Raw genomic sequence first — 19878 nt, 5'->3', positions numbered from 1 at the left:
GTGTTTAGTTATTTCTAATAGGAACTGGAATTCACAGCTTGTTAAATTGTTAAATTGTTAAATTGTTAAATTGCCCCCTGAAGATAAATAAAGTTTTTTGAATTGAGGTGAATATGTTCCTACATACACACACACTGTAGTGTATGTTGGTTAAAAATAACACATTTACCCAACCACTGTCTATATTTATAGATAGAAATGAAACTGCTTCTCCTATGTTTACCTTTTCATTGTCCTTTTCCTTTAATCTGATACAAGTATTTCACAATATGAAAAGTGCAGTTCACCTGGAAGTAATTCACATAATTCAAAATGTAATAATATAGCTCTGCTTGTGTTGCCGGGAACAGGTGAAGGATTTGTGTCAAAGCTTTTATCTGCTTTCCATTTCACAAAGACTGAGGCCGACGTGGTGACGTGGTGACGTGGTGACGGCTGCTGCTCATTCAACAGGTTCATCCATTATATTATCTGTATTATCTGTATTAACAGTAGATCATTCTCCTCCTGCTTCATCCTGGTTTCAGCTCAGTGATGCCTTCAGGGTCCCACGACTGCACCTGAAGCTGAGCGCAGGTGGGTAACGATCATAATCCTGATACATAAACCTGTAATATTGCTTCGTAGTGACTTGTTAGTTGTGTTATTACAGCTCCTGAGTAGTGATGTCACGATTATAGATTTTCTTTGTACGATTATTGTCAGAGAAATAATCACGGTGTTATGATTATCACGATTATTACGCATTAGCCTAATTAATTTCACAACATATGAATGTGTAAAATCAAACACAGTCAAAATATAATTACATTACAAATCTTTACACTAAATATTTTAAGTATCTACTATTCATATGTAACCAATTATTAATCCTCCAGGGGAAGTGTTTTAAATATTCAAATCATTAATTGTCATCGATACCAAATGTTTAAGTTTATTTTAATTGTTTGTTTATCACAAATGAGACGCTAACATTTAAATTCCTACCATGTTACGTTAAAGGTAAATTGACCAGTATTTCTTACATTTACCTTCACTTTTGTGCACATCTGCCTCTGTGTTTCCAAAATAATCTTTTTGTGAAGTGACGGTATTTAAGAATCTTTACGATTAATTCATTGTGGCGTTTAATACCGCGATTAATTGTGAAAACAAGTAATTGTGACATCCCTACTCCTGAGGGACCGTGTACAAATTATCACAGGGAAGTTGGATGTTCATGTAAGATGTCAGTGTGTATCATGATGCATTGTTGTATTATCGTCGTCCTTCCTCTGGTGCTTTTATCTTCATGGTTTTAATGTTTAACTTCAACCTGCCAACCGGACCGGGGATGGAGATCAGCCACTTGGCTTCAATCCCATCATCAATATGTAGTTCCTATTTTTAAATAAATAAATAAATAAATAAATAAATCTGAAATCTAAATCTTAGTCACATAATCATGACAAACATTCTATAGTCTAATCAAGTAATTTTGTCAGTTTCTAATGTTTCAGAAGCTGGTAGAGTCGAGTCGACCACATTGACCCTGAGTTAGAATGTAGCTGCTGAAAGCTTTGCTCAAATATAATAAGGGATACAACTTTTTATTATTATTATTTTTTTTAATTCACATTGATTTGATGGAAATGAATGAAACAATGATCAAACTACTTGGGCATTGATTGGTCAGCAGTATATATAATGACATGATGTATGATTTACAGGTGTCCAAGGCAACAGGTCCCATCAGTGAGTCAATACTGAACACTACGGTCAGAACAGGTTATCACTGCTGCACTGGTCAGAATAAAGACACAGCTTCAGTGTCAAAGCACACCCTTTGGTTATGATTGTATTTATAAGTAACCATACTACTAATACCTTCTTTATTTATTTGGAACTGACCAAAGAATTTAGTTTGTGTTCAGAATTGAAACTCTAGTTTTTTAATTTTGTGTTAGCAATTTATTTACTTTGAGTCAAAAGGAACTCTTAGCTAGCTGTATTTTAAATGTAATATATATTAAATGAATATAGCCTAATAAAGCTATTTATCTCTATCTGTGTAGATATATAGCCAGGGCCGTTGTATAGGGGAGAAAGGTGATGATAACTCTAGGGGCCCAGCGCCCAGTGGGGCCCATAAAAAACCCCAGTAGTCTAATCTTTGTACGACTGATTTATTCTGCATAAGACCCTGACTAATGCTCACAGTAATGCTGCATTAGCATCAAAACTAAGTAGGCTAAATAAAGAATGTTAATACATATGTAGTCTAAGAAAAAAAGTGGAAAAGTCCTGGGGTAGGGGCCCATGTTAGTATTCTTTCAGGGGCCCAGAATTCCTAGCAACGGCCCTGTATATACACACTAAAAACAGTTGGGTTAAAAAATAACCTAATTTTAACCCAACTGCTGGTTCAAATAAGGACGAACCCCTTTTTTGGGTTAATTTTGACCCAATTTTTGGTTTGAATATTCAACCTAGTTGGGTTATGCTAACTACAACGTTGGGTTATTTTTAACCCAACTATTGGGTCGTGTATAAAAAAATAAAAATAACCCAATGTTGTAGTGCGCGGACAGCATTTTTCAAATGAACCAGCCAGTTAAATTCATAGCCCTATAACATAGGAAAAATGGAAATGGAAAAAATAACTTTATTTTAATTTAACTCAACACCAATAACTCAGAAATTGGGTTCCAGAGATAACCCAACAGTTTTTTGTGTGTAGCAACTAGCAAGCTAGCTGTAGCTATAGATAAAGATAAATAACTACAGCTATAGATAAAGATCAATAACTATAGCTATAGATAAAGATAAATAACTATAGCTATAGATAAAGATAAATAACTGTAGCTATAGATGAAGATAAATAACTATAGCTATAGATAAAGATAAATAACTGTAGCTATAGATGAAGATAAATAACTATAGCTATAGATAAAGATAAATAACTGTAGCTATAGATGAAGATAAATAACTATAGCTATAGATAAAGATAAATAACTGTAGCTATAGATAAAGATAAATAACTATCGCTCGACCTTTTCACCAGGCGTCACCATGAATGTGACTGTTAACAGCTGTACAGCAGAGAAGCCTTATGGGTTCGAACCCCGTCTCAAAGTCCTGTACGTCGCCACCGAACTGATCATCGCCATGGTGACCGTCATCGGGAACTCCCTGGTCTGCCTGGCCGTCGCCCACAACAAGAAGCTCCGCACCGTCACCAACTACTTCCTGGTGAGGGAAGTCGATCGTCCCATTGGTGAAAGAGTCTTCTTAGGGCTGGGCGATACGGCCATACGGCCATACGGCGATATTAGATATTAGATATTAGATGGTGAAGGATTAGGATTATTGAAAGGCACACAAGACACGTGAACACATGCAGTTGTAATGCTCCTCCTCACTTTCTTATTATTTGCTCCATTTGCTCTGAATGCAAAGATATCAGTTTCTTATTAATGTGGCCTGATGCAGTGAATCTGGTTTTGTTTTGTGGGTCTTTATTTTGTGCAGTTTGATATTTATTCACTTTAGTGAACATGCTCTGAATGCAGAGATGCATTAGAAGTCAAATATATTGTTTTGTTGGTCTCCATCTGAAATGCACTTTGCTCAATAAAGAGCTAAATGAGTTTTTAAAGACTTTAAAAGCCCCAAACAACGCCACCTGGGGAGTTTCACCCCAGGAAATATCTGAATAAGACCTCAATACTTTCACAGACAACACAAGTTTGTATACTAAGACAAGACAGAGAGGAGAGCTGTGGCAAACAATTGCAACCTGGTCACTACATATAACTGATTTAAAGTAACATTTAAACTAGTGGCTCTATTTCCTACCTCAGAGTCAGAGGAAGCCCACACAGCAGCCAGAGAGAGAGACAAAAGCTGTGTCTCAATTCAGGGGCTGCAGCCTTCGGAGGACCCAGCCTACGCGGTCTCCGGAGGCAACGGCTTCGGAGACTCCTCCTCCTCTGTCGGCCGCATCAACGGTCGGTAAATGGGACGGTCTAGCCTTCAGAGCATTTCCTGATCCGAACGTAAACAACGGCTGAACGTAAACAACGGCTGAACGTAAACAACGGCTGAACGTAAACAACGGCCGGACGTTAAACATTTAAAAGTGGCGCTTGCAACGGCTCTACCGCTCCTCCTCCTCCTCCTCCTTTTTTTTTTTTTTTTTTTTTTTAAAGAAGTAGAATCAATACAAGGGCAGTTATCATTAATATACTAATAAACAAACCATTGAACAGCAGCCGGGGGGGGGAGGGGGGGGGGCTTCAGGCTTCAGGCTATTAAGTGAATAGAGAATAAAGAGCACAAGTAATGTGTTTTCATAGCTTTCTTATTAAAAGTTGTCACACACACCTCCGCTCCTCACCTGTGCAGCCAGAGCAGAGCTCAGCTCAGCTCAGCGGGCAGCCACACCTCCAAGCCGGCCACAGAGCCGGGTTACCATGACTACAGCACAGAGCTGCTACGTTCGATAGCTAACGGCTAGGTTGCTAATAACAACAACGGTGCAGCAAAGCATCTTGGGATACGGGAGGCCGCGAAGGATAGTAGCGATGCATCCTCCGAATGCAGGGGAAAGGAGGCTGCATTTGGAGGAGCCTTCGAATTTAGACGAATTGGGACAAGACAGCCTTCGCGCAGCGCTGTGACGTAATCGGCCTTCAAATGCACCCTCCGAAGGATGCAGACCCTGAATTGGGACACAGCTAAAGAGACAGCCAAGAGGTCACAGGTGACTTAAATGCCCTCAGTCTAATCAGGAGGCAGTAAAGGGGTTGGCCTGAACACAAGGGTGTGTTCAAGAACTAACAACTGCAACTCTGGTTTCCCCATCACACTTGGTTTGAATTCTATAAAAGTGGGTCGCGACTTAATGACCATGGGACAATGTGGAGCCCAGAGTGAGACTAGTTGAGAACCGCTGGTGTAGACGATCTGCCAAAGTGCAGAGATCGTAGCATCGTCTGGGGCTCATTCTATAAACTACAGTTCTATGCTGCAAAGCGCAAAACAAAGGACATTTACAAAGTTTTCTAAAAGAGAAAACAACAGTTACTTTAGTTTGTATTTTTATTTGACCCTTTTCAATCAGCTATTTAGTGTTTTGATGCTTAAAATCCTGTTAAAATGACTGTGTTGAATAAAACAAACAGTAGCCTAATCTCTTCATTAAGATCGTGATGAAATCGAAATCGTGACTTCATTTTTAAGAAATCGTGATGTGATATTTTTGCCGTATCGCCCCCCCCCATCCTTAAGTCTTCTGTTAAACCTGGACTGACATGTTTGTTTTGTTTTGTTGTGTTTGTGGCTGGTGAAGGTGTCGTTGGCGGTGGCGGACATCTTGGTGGGGTCGGTGGCCGTTCCCTGTGCAGTGATGACAGACCTGGGTCGACCTCGCCATGACCTGTCCCTCTGCTTGGTGACGCTCAGCATCCTCATGATGCTCACACAGGTACAAACATACACATGCTCATTTTTTCCCTCATTTTGATCATTAAAGGGATACGCCAACATTTTTTTTGTGTGTGTCTTGCCTCACTCCCGAGTCCATGACCAGCAGATAGACACCATCCTTTCGACTGTGCGTGCAGTAACAAGGGAGATAGAGCCGTATCGCCGTAATTAGCTTAGCTCAAACACTGGAAGTGTATGGGTAGTGTTAGCCTGCCTCCACCTAAAGTCATCAGAGAAACTCTTCAGCAACTCTAAACGGACCGATCTTGGTCTCAGAGCTACAAAACTCTCCGGTAAGGCATCTTGAGCGGTCAAATGCTGCTAACGGGACCAGATCGGTCAAAACGGAGGGTTCAAGCAAAGACGCTTTATTTTGGTTCAAGCTAGCTACATCGAGGGTAGGTTAGCTTCCTGTTTCAAAGTAAAAGCACAAATTCTATCGTCATGGTTTTCTGTATGTAAAGGGCAACGGGTGTTTTAGTTTGTGAAAGTAACTGGAAGAGCGTTGGTCACAGCTTCTGACTGCTGATTTCAGCTCAGGTAGCAGGCAGGCTAACACTACCCATACACTTCCAGTGTTTGAGCTAAGCTAATTACGGCGATACGGCTCTATCTCCCTTGTTACTGCACGCACAGTGGAAAGGATGGTGTCTATCTGCTGGTCATGGACTCAGGAGTGAGGCAAGACACAATTTTTTTTTTGGCGTATCACTTTAAAGGCCAAAAAGAACTTTGTTAGGTTATGGTGACAATCCTATGGGACCTCTTAAAGTATATTTCTTCTCCACTAGAGCTCCATTCTGAGCTTGTTAGCCGTAGCAGCAGAGCGCTACGTGGCCATCCTGCTGCCCTTCCAGTACGAGCGTATGATGAGCCCCAGGAACGCCCAGCTGGCCCTGCTGCTCACCTGGAGCCTCGGGGCCGTCACGGGATCAGTGCCACTTATGGACCAGCACAGACAGCCAGCAAATTCTAAGTAAGGAGCTGAGGATGGGTGGAGGAATAACGGAGAGATTTAAAGGGATACGCCAACATTTTTTCTTTCGTGTCTTGCCTCACTCCTGAGTCCATGACCAGCAGATAGACACCATCCTTTCTACTGTGCGTGCAGTAACAAGGGAGATAGAGCCGTATCGCCGTAATTAGCTTAGCTCAAACACTGGAAGTGTATGGGTAGTGTTAGCCTGCCTCCACCTAAAGTCATCAGAGAAACTCTTCAGCAACTCTAAACGGACCGATCTTGGTCTCAGAGCTACAAAACTCTCCGGTAAGGCATCTTGAGCGGTCAAATGCCGCTAACGGGACCAGATCGGTCAAAACGGAGGGTTCAAGCAAAGACGCTTTATTTTGGTTCAAGCTAGCTACATCGAGGGTAGGTTAGCTTCCTGTTTCAAAGTAAAAGCACAAATTCTATCGTCATGGTTTTCTGTATGTAAAGGGCAACGGGTGTTTTATTTTGTGAAAGTAACAGGAAGTGCGTTGGTCACAACGGCTAGCTTGAGTAGCGCCGAATTCGTCCAAACAAAATAGTAAACAGCTGGTATTTAGACAAATTAACGACACACTGCTGATCTAAACGGCTACTTTCTCACCTAAACATGTTTGAAATGTTGATAAAGTGATATATTTACAGAGTTTAGAGCTAAAATGAAATCAGCTTCTGACTGCTGATTTCAGCTCAGGTAGGAGGCAGGCTAACACTACCCATACACTTCCAGTGTTTGAGCTAAGCTAATTAGCGACTTTAGGTGGAGGCAGGCTAACACTACCCATACACTTCCAGTGTTTGAGCTAAGCTAATTACGGCGATACGGCTCTATCTCCATGGTTACTGCACGCACAGTGGAAAGGATGGTGTCTATCTGCTGGTCATGGACTCGGGAGTGAGGCAAGACACGAAAAAAAATGTTGGCGTATCCCTTTAATATTAGAAAGACGATTACATGAATGTGTGAATGGATGGAAAATGGGATGAAGGAATGTTAATTTGTGCTACCTACTGCTGTAACATGTTATGTCAAAATGTCATAAGTAAAAGAATGTTATATCAAAATGTAAAAAAGCAAAAACAAAAGAAAAAGATTATGATATGATCTGATTATGAAAAAGATTTTATTCTGTGGGTAATGGGGGCAGGACTACATCAGCTTTTGCTTCTCCCGCTTTCCCTTTCGGCCATGTGTGTTGTATTATTTGAACTAAGATGAAGTGTGATGATGATGATTTAATTGACATGCCCAAAATAAATAAATTGATTGATTGATTGATTGATTGATTGATTGAATATACAGGAAAATAGAAGATGCGTGGCATTTATTTCATGAAATGACACAATGACGTGGTCACTAAAGGTCCATTCCGTCACCTTTCCTGTGCTTTCAGCTACTGCGTCTTCACCTGTGTGGTGAACATGAGCTACATGGTCTACTTCAACTTCTTCTGCTGCCTCCTCCTTCCTCTGGCGGCCATGTTCATCATCTACGGCCACATATTCCTGACTGTGCGCCGCCAGCTCAGACGCATCGCGGTCGTCGGGGGCAACGCCAGTAGGACCGAGGACACTGTTAGTTCAGGTGTTGGAGGAACCACAGGAAGTAAATCAGACCTGCAACTTTCAACGGAGAATAAGAAGAAATGTACGAACGCTGGGGCTCTTGTTGAAACTGAAACTACGACTGTGTATCCAACACCAGGATTCAGGATCACCCCAACTACCCTAACTACCCCAATTACCCTAACTACCCCAACTACCCCAACTAATAAAACCGGTTTCTGTGACGAGTCCAGAACGATCAAATCCAACACCCGCACCCGTCGTCGGGAGCAACGTAAAGCCACGTCCCTCTTCCTGGTCCTGTTTCTGTTCACGCTGTGCTGGACGCCCATCCACCTCATCCACTGCGTCCTGCTGCTCTGTCCGCGCTGCCACGTGCCCACGGCGCTCACGCTGGCGGCCATTTTGCTTTCCCACGCCAACTCGGCCCTGAACCCGCTCCTCTACGCCTACAGGATGAGGTCGTTCCGACAAACCGTGACCGGGATGTGGAGAGGAATCTGGAACGTTCCACCGAAACACCGATAGAGCTGATAGAGCTGATAGAGCTGATAGAGCAACCCTATCATGTTGATCTCACTTAAAATAAAGGTCATTGAAATCATATTTAAAGGGATAGTTCAACATTTTTGGCAAATCGGCCCATCGCCATAATCCCTATAGTCATAGCAGTAGGTTCGTTACCTTTAATTGTCGGTGCAAGCTGTTTTTAGAACGGCGGAGCAGAGCCGTGAGCTGCTCAGAGCTACGCTACGGAGGCTCATTATGGGATTTCTTGGTTTCCCTCATCAAACTCATCAAATACACAATCCAACAACTCCACAACGCTCTGGTGGACAAGTTGTGAGCTGCACATTCACCACGCTATGAGATAATAACACAACGTTACCACACAGAGTTGTTTTAGAGGGAAATTCATGCAAAACCACTGATGCACGTTGCCTTCAGGGACAGTTTTTCATCAACAGTCTCTGTATTTCCCTCTAAAACAACTCTGTCTGATCCCATTAGCCTCCGTAGCATTGTGACACGGCTCTGCTCCACCGTTCTAAAAACAGCTTGCACCGACAATTAAAGGTAACGAACCTACTGCTATGACTATAGGGATTATGGCAACGGGCCGATTTGCCAAAATGTTGAAGTATCCCTTTAATACACCCTGTAGTGTAGAAGCTTCTCCCTAAGTAGAATAAACGGTTGTTTTATTGGGCGCCAGACAGTAGAATAGTAAGTTCAGACTGTCACTTTTATATTATGATTTCTATGTTAAACGATGACTTCCTAAGGGAGAGAAACCCAGCAGCTCGTTTCCCTGCTACATAAGTCACATCACATCACAGCAACAATCAAACACATCAAACTCAAGGAGGTTAAGGATGGTAAAGTAAAGATTCTTATTGTCTCTCAGACAGCCATCACTATCATCATCATCATCATCATCATCATCATCATCAAACAGTATAACGAATTAATTGAATTAATCAGATCAAGCAGGATAAATCAGGAGGTAAAACAGTCAATTCACAGAACTTAAATTAAACGTAAATATGCAGACTGTTTCTTTAAATAAAGTCTCTGCCTAAATGAAGTCCAAGAGTGTGTGTGTATGAGCGTAGGGGTGTGTGTGGGGAGGGACAGGGGGTTGGTATGTGAGTCTTCAGGGGGCCGGTCCGGTCCGGGGAAGGAGAGGGAGTGAAGTGTGGGAGGGAAGGCAGTTCAGTCCAGTTCAGTTCAGTTCAGTTCAGTTCATAGGAGTGTGCATGTAGGTGTGTGTGTGTGTGTGTGGGGGGGGGGGGGCAGGTAGGAGAGGGGGTATGTGTGTGTTTCAGGTAGGGGAGGGAGAGGGAGAGGGAGAGAGAGAGCAGGAGTAGTTCTCAGGTCACACAGGGAGAAGCCAGGAGAGTTTGGGGTGAAGGGAACTTATCTGCTGATCCAGGGACACGGTTCTCCTCCGACCCGGAGAGAAACCTCGCCTGAGTCCGAGCAGCGACCAGTGACAGGTCCGCCTGCTCCAGGGATTCAGTCCTGGTCCACGTACAGATTCCTCAGCTTCCCTCAGTTAAAGTCTTTTTTTCACTTTTACTTTAAACTCTTTTCCTCCTTTCCTTTTGCTCTCACTTCTCGTGTTCAGACCTCCGTCCTCCTCTCAGTCTCTCCTTTGTTTCATTTTCCCGCCTCCCAGACTCTCACAGGTGGTCTGATTTCTAACCTCCCTCCCTCCTCCTCACCAGTGATGTCACCTCCTCCTTGCTACAACCCTTATATAGTTAGTATATTATTATTACTATTAGTAAAGAACCTCTCTGGTCAGATTTGTGTATGTGTTGCTATGGTAACAAACAGAGAATGCATTTATTAGAGTTATTTATACTTTGCTTGATAAATGAAGATTCTGAAAAAATAAATAGTCAAAGCCTGCAGAGGTTGGGTGGTGACCCCGGGTGGGCGGGGCTTGGGGTTTGAATGACAGTTGTGACATCACAAAGTTCAGGAAGTTGTGTTGTCTGCTCTCGCTCCGACCTTCCGTTGTACTGGTTGCCATAGTTACCGCAGTAGCTAAAGCTAAGCTACGCTAACGCTAACCGTATTTAACAAGCAGCAGTGAACTGGAAACACGTCTCAATCATTTCACACTAACTCACCTGCAGACGAACCCGACGAACCCGACAAACCCACAGCATCACACTGCAAAAACTCTACATCTTACCCACAATATTTGTCTTATTTCTTGTCAAAATGTCTCATTTCTAGTCAAAACTAATCTCTTTCCACTTTAAATAAGACTCATCACCTAAAAATTAACTTGTTTTTAGATCATTTTCACTTGTTTCAAACTAATTTTCACTTGAAATAAGTAGAAAAATCTGCCAGTGAAAGCAAGTTTTTTGTGTTTGTAATAAGAAAGAAAAACTTGCTCCACTATCAGATTTTTCTACTTATTTCAAATGAAAATCTGCTTGAAAGAAGTAAAAAGTGTCTAAAAACAAGCTGCTTTTAATATGATGAGTCTCATTCTACTTATCTCATAAGTAGAATGAGATTTGTTTTCCAGCTGACCGTTAGTTAGCATTAGCATTAGCATTAGCACAAGGCCAAAAATACACTAAAAAAAACTGAACACTTTGATAATTTCACAGTTCTTTTAGGAGCAACATCAGTTGTATAATAAAATAATACATAATTGTTCGATCTTTAAGTGCAACACACAACGAATCAAACAGGCGTGTCAAATCAACATAACTGCGTGCTTTATTGATATACAGTAAAGCATTTTATAATACAGTAGTAAGGCATATATTTGGTGGAATCTGATATGTTGTGAAGAATTGATGCGTTATTTGAAAAAATGATGTGATAATGAAACAAATGTTAGAAATGAATAACAAAGAAACAAGAAAGAAATCAATTCAATTCAGTGTCTGGATCAGAAACAAAAACCTCATCGTGCTGCAACAACAGGATGTTCCTAACGCACGCAGCAGTTCTCATCATGGACCTCTCTGAGTGGTTATATATTAAATAATGATGTCTTTTCTTTAGTCATACATGCTAATATTGTAACAACTCACACAGCACAAATTGTTTAACCAAAGACAAAATGTAACACGCTGCTAAAATAAATGCATCCGCCACACACAGAAAACAGTTATCTAGCATATCCCAGGTACGACAGTAGTGCACACGGATCAATTAGAGTTTTTTTTGATGGAGTTTTTCTACTTGAGTGGTAGAAAATCTCTGAACAGAGATGAGAAATGCAGCGAATGCATCCCAACATTCAGACTGGACGCTCCTACAGTACAGAAATCAATCAGCTAGCAATAATCAACTCATTAATGAAGAATCTGAGAAGAGTGCAGGATTAAGTCAGTAGAGAAATTGCCTCCGAACTAAACTTGGAACAATTTACACGAGGTAGAGCTCAAATATTTATTTATTCTTACTTGATTTTTTTTTTAAATGAGTGATTCTTTAACGTAATCTCAGCTAGTCAACCACTGTGGCGCTCAGATTGAACAAGATTAAAACATTCATGGAACAGTAATCCTGACAGAGGAGCTGTTTTAGGCAGTGTACTGTGTGCACTCAACAAGCCCTGAACAGTGTTTTCATGATAACAATTAAAAATCAATCCCTAGTTTAGATGAACCAGTGCAATAATCAGGCTTTTCTTTCTGACGCAGTCGGGATTAAAGGCACAATGCAGAACTGAAGTCCAGATCAGTCGGGGTTTGGACGTAAAAGATACAATAATTACCTACAATGACACCTTTTTTAGCGCACCAAGTATCTGATTACATTCAGCGACAGCTTTTTTCTTAAAGGTGCTATACGTACAGTAGGTGGTGATGATCAGTTGCCACAAGCTTCAGCCATTATAGTGTTAATAAGGCAACACAACCCCAGAGCAGCACGATCTCTGCAGGGCAACTTGGACGCTACATTGATGGACTACCACGTTTAAGTTAGCATGCTAACTCCAGTTTGTTTGCCACCTTTGTAAAGTAACTACAATGAAGTTAACATGCTAACTTCTAGACTGGTATGTAAATAGCTGTTGATGCTAACTTTTGCTACATAGCAATAGCAAAAGCCTTACACACATAGCTCCTTTAATGGTAAATTATTAAATGTTTTGCCACCTTTGCTGTTACACTGCTTGATAATCAGGATGCTAAATTGACTCGCTATGAGGAAGTTGACAGAATTAGTTGACAACCGTGAAGGTAGCATGCTAACTTCAGTAGAAGAGATAGAAACAAAAGGGTTCTGTGAAGTAACAAAGTTTTGTGCTGCGCTAGCGACATTCAGTCTAGACTGGTATCCAATGCTAATGCTAGCTATGTAGCAATAGCAAAAACATAAATCTCCTTTAATACCACAATATTTTATGTTTGTCACCTTTGTTAGCAGGTTGCTACATTGCTCGGATGCTAAATTGCATTTCTATGAAAAGATTGACCGGATGAATTGACCATGTTGAAGTTAGCATGCTAACCAGTAGAAGTGATAGAAACAAAAGGGTTCAGTCCAAGTTCAACAAGTCACGACATTTTGATGCAGAACTCGCAATGTTTGCAGTTAATGCTAACATTAGCTATGTAGCATAGGAAAAACTTACATATAGCTCCTTTAATGTTACATTATTTCATGTTTGCCGTCTTTGTTGTCACACTGCTCGATGACTTGGTGCGCAGCTGCTACCGACCGTCAGTTGTAACAGATAAAACTACAACAGGGAACCACTCGTTACGACATGGCTACATAGAGCTACTACACGGAGGGAACCTTTAACCCTTTAACGTCTGAACCGACCTCGTCCCAGTTCTGAATCGGCCTTTACAACATCTACACACATCTACACACAGCACACTGCGTTGAAAACAAATAAAAAGGTAACCTGTTGCCATAGAGATGTTCATGTGTGGAAGGATGGAAGGACGGATGAATGAAAGAAAGAAAAATTAAATATAACATGAGTTTATCAGCCAAAGCCAAAAAAAGCTGTGGAAATTAAGCAACCCCCCCCCCCCCCCTACCCACACACACACACTCACACACACACACACATAAATCACACACTCGTCTCCCAGACAACGTACGGTAGAGAACCAGGATGCCTGCATTACCTCGACAGTAGTTGTACGCTGTGGCTGAAAGACAGTTTCCTCGTAGAAAGCACCCTGATGATTACAATCATTCTTCTTGATACAAATGTCTGAAACACTTTAGCTGTTTTCCCAATTACAAAGAGATGACAAATATATGACCACAATGAACACACTTCTTTTTAAGTGTTTTTATACAGTTGCATAGAAGTTTAAAAACCAGCCTCTGTTAATAATAAAACAATTTCAGGACGTTTTTAAGAAACTACTTAAATCTACAAGTTATATCGTTTTTCTTCCTTGTTTTTTTTACGTGTCATTGGAACCGCAATCCTTCACAAAAATAGACGTTATATATATATTTGCTTTGTAAACTGTGTTTCCAATCCAGTTGTTTTGACTAGAAAAGCATGCTATAGTAGAGAGGGAGGGGGGGGGGGGGGGGGGTCAGAAGGGCAGCGCCTCGTGCTGTTCGGCGCTCTGCTCGTCTGTCATCACGTTGACCAGCAGCTCCATGGCTCGGCCCAGGTCGTCGGCCATGTGGAACAAGCTGCCGATGCTGGGGCCTGGAGAGAGACACAGAGAGAGGGTTAACCCTACACACAGAGAGAGGGTTAACCCTAACCTACACACACAGAGAGAGGGTTAACCCTAACCTACACACAGAGACTTACACAGGGATCACAAACTAACAAGCTGCCGATGCTGGGGCCTGGAGAGACACACACAGAGAGGGTTAACCCTAACCCTACACACAGAGACTTAGACACTGATCACAAACTAACAAACTGGCACTAAGAAGACAAAATAGTAAGAAGAGCTCCTTTGGCCAATCAGCCTTCTCTATAAAGAGTTCACTTCCCAGATGTGGAATTCACTACCAACCGAAATAAAACTAACCCGAGACATTAGGATTTTTAATACAAAGGTTAAAATCTGGCTGAAACAAAATCAGAACTGTTGCATTTTTAATGTGTCATGACTTGGTATGAGTTTAGATGTAGGCCTATTGTACATTTTATAGTGTTGTTATGTCATTTTGATGTCTTTCTTCTACTAAAAGCCGAACTAGCATCAGCTATAATCTCTGTCTGCAGAACATCAGTCACATTGACTTGTTTGTAACGAGTGGAAGTGTCACTATGTTAATTAACCTGCATTGTCCCGATCAAATAAACTGAATTAAATTAAATTAAAGACCATCTAATAACGTGGCAACACTTGATGGACATGAGTACCTAACATCTAGCATGGGATACTCTGTAAAAACAAAAAGATGTTTCTGACGAGTGTGACAACCCGGTGGCCTACGGCGCCAAAAATGACTTCACCATCATTTTCTATGTAGCTACGCTGCTTTACGCAAACCGCTCCGCCTCGTACTTTCCATCCTGTCCATTATCCTTACTTTAACAAATTTCTATAAGTTTCTATAAGGGAACAACATGAAAACCCGTTCCACACCCAACCTTAAAAAAAAAAGCACACACACACACACACAGTAGAAACTCTCGTCCCTATCGTGTGAAGCAGAGCAGAGTGCGACAGAAAAGGGAAAGGAAGTTAAACAGGTAACAGAGGAGAGGCAGGGCAGAGGTTTGCTGATCTGATCTGTTGTGTGATCGGTCAGACCGAGGCTTTGTGTCTTTGTGTGAAGAAGGTGTGGTGAGAGCCACTGACCTCATGGATGTCCCCTTCTCCCTCCTGGCTCAGGGAAGTGAGGAGGAAAAAGGAGGAAAAGACAGAACAGGAAGAAACAGCTGAGATCAGTTTTTCTCTTCTATTCTGTTTTATTCTGTTTCATTCTGTTTTATTCTATCGATTTGAACAGATGAGACAAGGTGGCACTGGTGTTGTGTTGTGTTGTGTTGTGTTGTGTTGTGTTTCTGTACCCTGGCTGTGAGGGAAGGAGTTGTTGAGCTGCTCCATCACCTCCTCCAACCCAGATGCATCTTGGGAAGGACTGGACAGCTCATCGTCACCTGGAATGGGGAGAAAATTATGTTTTTTTTTTAAAAGGATAGTTCAACATTTTGGCAAATTGTCCCATTAGCTATGACTATAGGGATTATGGCAATGGGCCAATTTGCCAAAATGTTGAACTATCCCTTTAACTTTCAGACTTCAGGGTCCTAAAATAAAGTCACATTTGTGTTGTTGTTGTTGTGTGTGTGTGTGTGTGTGTGTGTTGTCGTGTGTGTGTGTGTGTGTGTGTGTGTGTGTGTTGTCGTGTGTGTGTGTGTGTGTGTGTGTGTGTGTGTGTGTGTTTACCCATGGTGTCAGTAGTTTGGCTGGCGGCCACGCGGAGCAGAGGGAGGGAGGAGTCTGAGCGCTGAGAGGAGGTGGAGGGGGAGGAGAGAGCTGTGCCGTTCACCTTCGAGTCCGTCTGACACACACACACACACACACACACACACACACACACACACACACACACACACACACACACACACACACACACAATTAGACACAAAGGAAATGAGCAGCGACGCCTCCACAGCTCTGTTACCTCTTCTCCACCAAACTGGTTCCAGTTCTGGTTCCATCAGGAGCTGCTAACAGTGGTTAACGCTGCTGCTACAGTTAGAAACAGACCTGTTAGCTGCTAACAGCCTAGTTAACAGCGGTTAACGCTGCTGCTACAGTTAGAAACAGACCTGTTAGCCGCTAACAGCCTGGCTAACAGCGGCTAACGCTGCTGCTACAGTTAGAAACGGACCTGTTAGCCGCTAACAGCCTAGCTAACAGCGGCTAACGCTGCTGCTACAGCTAGAAACAGACCTGTTAGCCGCTAACAGTCTAGCTAACAGCGGCTAACGCTGCTGCTACAGCTAGAAACAGACCTGTTAGCCGCTAACAGCCTAGCTAACAGCGGCTAACGCTGCTGCTGCAGTTAGAAAAAGACCTGTTAGCCGCTAACAGTCTAGCTAACAGCGGCTAACGCTGCTGCTACAGTTAGAAAAAGACCTGTTAGCCGCTAACAGTCTAGCTAACAGCGGCTAACGCTGCTGCTACAGTTAGAAAAAGACCTGTTAGCCGCTAACAGTCTAGCTAACAGCGGCTAACACTGCTGCTACAGTTAGAAACGGACCTGTTAGCCGCTAACAGTCTAGCTAACAGCGGCTAACGCTGCTGCTACAGTTAGAAACGGACCTGTTAGCCGCTAACAGTCTAGCTAACAGCGGCTAACGCTGCTGCTACAGTTAGAAACGGACCTGTTAGCCGCTAACAGTCTAGCTAACAGCGGCTAACGCTGCTGCTACAGTTAGAAACGGACCTTTTAGCCGCTAACAGCCTAGCTAACAGTGGCTAACGCTGCTGCTACAGCTAGAAACGGACCTGTTAGCCGCTAACAGCCTAGCTAACAGCGGCTAACGCTGCTGCTACAGTTAGAAACAGACCTGTTAGCCGCTAACAGCCTGGCTAACAGCGGCTAACGCTGCTGCTACAGCTAGAAACGGACCTGTTAGCCGCTAACAGCCTAGCTAACAGCGGCTAACGCTGCTGCTACAGCTAGAAACGGACCTGTTAGCCGCTAACAGTCTAGCTAACAGCGGCTAACGCTGCTGCTACAGCTAGAAACAGACCTGTTAGCCGCTAACAGCCTAGCTAACAGCGGCTAACGCTGCTGCTACAGCTAGAAACAGACCTGTTAGCCGCTAACAGCCTAGCTAACAGCGGCTAACGCTGCTGCTGCAGTTAGAAAAAGACCTGTTAGCCGCTAACAGTCTAGCTAACAGCGGCTAACGCTGCTGCTACAGTTAGAAAAAGACCTGTTAGCCGCTAACAGTCTAGCTAACAGCGGCTAACGCTGCTGCTACAGTTAGAAAAAGACCTGTTAGCCGCTAACAGTCTAGCTAACAGCGGCTAACGCTGCTGCTACAGTTAGAAACGGACCTGTTAGCCGCTAACAGTCTAGCTAACAGCGGCTAACGCTGCTGCTACAGTTAGAAACGGACCTGTTAGCCGCTAACAGTCTAGCTAACAGCGGCTAACGCTGCTGCTACAGTTAGAAACGGACCTGTTAGCCGCTAACAGCCTAGCTAACAGTGGCTAACGCTGCTGCTACAGTTAGAAACGGACCTGTTAGCCGCTAACAGCCTAGCTAACAGTGGCTAACGCTGCTGCTACAGCTAGAAACGGACCTGTTAGCCGCTAACAGCCTAGCTAACAGCGGCTAACGCTGCTGCTACAGTTAGAAACAGACCTGTTAGCCGCTAACAGCCTAGCTAACAGCGGCTAACGCTGCTGCTACAGTTAGAAACAGACCTGTTAGCCGCTAACAGCCTAGCTAACAGTGGCTAACGCTGCTGCTACAGTTAGAAACAGACCTGTTAGCCGCTAACAGCCTAGCTAACAGTGGCTAACGCTGCTGCAAACTGATTTGGGAGCTGGTGGCGGTAAGAAATTTATCGTTGACGGCCGCCACTAACTTCTCTAGGTCAGATTGTTACCAATTATTATGAGATTTGAGACAAATTACAACCATAAAATACCATTTACCATGTGTTAACATTTTTAAGACGTTTGAAAAATGTATTTAAGACATTTTAATGCCAGTTAAGGCCTTGTTTTTAGATTAATGAATTCAATGCCTTTTAAGACTTTTTAAGGACCGGTGCTAAGCTAAGGAACTAGCTCTGAACCAGCTCGGTGGAGAAGAGGTCTGTCTATCTGTGCCCGTTGCCGTGGCTACCTGCTCCAGCAGCTGCCTGAGCCGGTGCAGCTGTGACTCCAGCTGTTTATTATGGTCTTCCAGGATCTGCATCCGGGCCTCCAGCCGCCCCTTGTGTTGCCGTAGCAACTTGGCCTCGGCGATGAGCTCGGCGTCGCGGGCGCTCTGCGGCGATGCCGGCAGCATCTCCGGGGGCGACGGCAGCGGGGACAGGCCCTTCCTGTCGTGGGCTTTCTTCAGTCGGTCGTACTCCGCCTGGAGCTTCCTGGAGCAGAGAAGAGATTACATGCACATGTCATTTATTATTATTTTATTATTTTATTTTATTTTTATTATTATTTTATTATCCCTATATATACATTTATTATTTTAGTTTTATTGTTCACCTTCATGTATCTCTACAGTACGTTTATAGGTATGGGTATATATGAATACATGGCTTATGATTTATTGTTGTATTATTGACTTGTACCTTTCTAAGTTTTTCAGTAAAAAATAAAATAAAGTTGATCACAAAAAAAATAAATTCCTGAAGAGAGATGAGATGTAACACAATGTTCATCTCACAACTCCGTGTGCAGAAGTTAAAGGTGGAAAAAGTGAGCTGAGCTCCAGCACATGTGTCTTTTTCTCTCCATAATTATTTCTTTTGACATTCCCACAAAATATGGCGGTGGTTTGCTGCTAGGCAACCACATTTCCTCCAACACCAGGGATCACTTCTAATGCCGTGTGACTTTATAGAAAGGGAATGAGGAGGATTTTTTCCACATATGATGTTTTGATCCGTGTGTCCATCTGTTATTAACACGTTTCCTTCCAGCTCCCATCTCCCTTTGGATTATTTTGTTAACTTAAGTTAAGTTAACTTGAGAAAAGCTAAGTTACCAAAGCAAAGTAAAGTTCAGGTCCAGCAAAAATTATATCTTATAAAATATAAAAGCTAAAATGTCTCTTAAAGCTCTGCCCCTTTAATTAGTGCATACAAAATAATGTAACTTTAGCCTACTACTTTTACAACCACATTATTTACCAGCAACATAAAGTGAAACAGAGGCAGAGGTCTCCTGCCACAGTCAGTCAACCTGCTCCTCCTCCTCCTCCTCCTCCTCCTCCTCCTCCTGCTGCTGCTGCTGCTGCTGCTGCTGCTGCTGCTGCTGCTGGATTGCTAATAAATGCTTAACGCGCTAATCGCTAATTGGTCGCGATCGCAGTCATCACACACACGCGGTCCCATACAGCACCTACAACGCTGCTGCTGCATCTTCTAGCTCCGACTCTTTCACTCCCCATGCTCACAAACGTTTCCACAAGTGACCAGCTGATCCACTGCTCTGCTTCTTCTTGTTGTTTACCCACAGCACCGTGCTACAGGGCAGATTATTTCTTAGCACAGGCATGTTTAGATGTAGCTGGGCTGTACAGTAGCTACATCTAAACAGCTACCTGGGTTTACCGCCGGCTGGTTAAACTCTTTATAGGAGATTAATGTTGGTCTCATTGATTAAATCTAACAACTGTGGCAGTGGTATTAGTTAGTTTGTATGAGAAGTGAAGCTTCAGGTGTGTAT

General features: G+C 42.8%; 2 protein-coding genes across 3 annotated transcripts in view; one reads left to right on the top strand and one right to left on the bottom strand.

The window, feature by feature from the left end:
• Window positions 1-3051: 3051 nt before the first annotated feature.
• LOC310997588 (adenosine receptor A1-like) lies at window positions 3052-8551 on the top strand (the record flags this gene model as incomplete). The annotated part of the gene is made up of 4 exons (XM_083987340.1): window positions 3052-3231; window positions 5333-5467; window positions 6261-6445; window positions 7852-8551. 4 exons carry the CDS (start codon window positions 3052-3054, stop codon window positions 8549-8551), a joined length of 1200 nt encoding a protein of 399 aa, XP_083843466.1.
• Window positions 8552-14096: 5545 nt separating this feature from the next.
• LOC310998789 (dystrophin-like) overlaps window positions 14097-19878 on the bottom strand; it is a 29190-nt gene continuing 23408 nt past the window's right edge. For both annotated transcript variants that reach the window (XM_083988984.1, XM_083988985.1), the window contains exons 14-18: window positions 18329-18572; window positions 15904-16018; window positions 15525-15614; window positions 15313-15336; window positions 14097-14198 (exon numbers count right to left, since the gene is read on the bottom strand). In XM_083988984.1, the coding sequence (XP_083845110.1) occupies window positions 15314-15336; window positions 15525-15614; window positions 15904-16018; window positions 18329-18572 (472 nt within the window). In that variant the 3' untranslated portion in view covers window positions 14097-14198; window position 15313. The remainder of the gene's footprint in view (window positions 14199-15312; window positions 15337-15524; window positions 15615-15903; window positions 16019-18328; window positions 18573-19878) is intronic.

Source organism: Trachurus trachurus, assembly GCF_905171665.1.
Source record: "Trachurus trachurus genome assembly, chromosome: 2".
Taxonomy (NCBI): domain Eukaryota; kingdom Metazoa; phylum Chordata; class Actinopteri; order Carangiformes; family Carangidae; genus Trachurus; species Trachurus trachurus.
The sequence above is the reverse complement of the archived record's forward strand: the minus strand, read 5'-3'. Positions and strand labels throughout refer to the sequence as shown.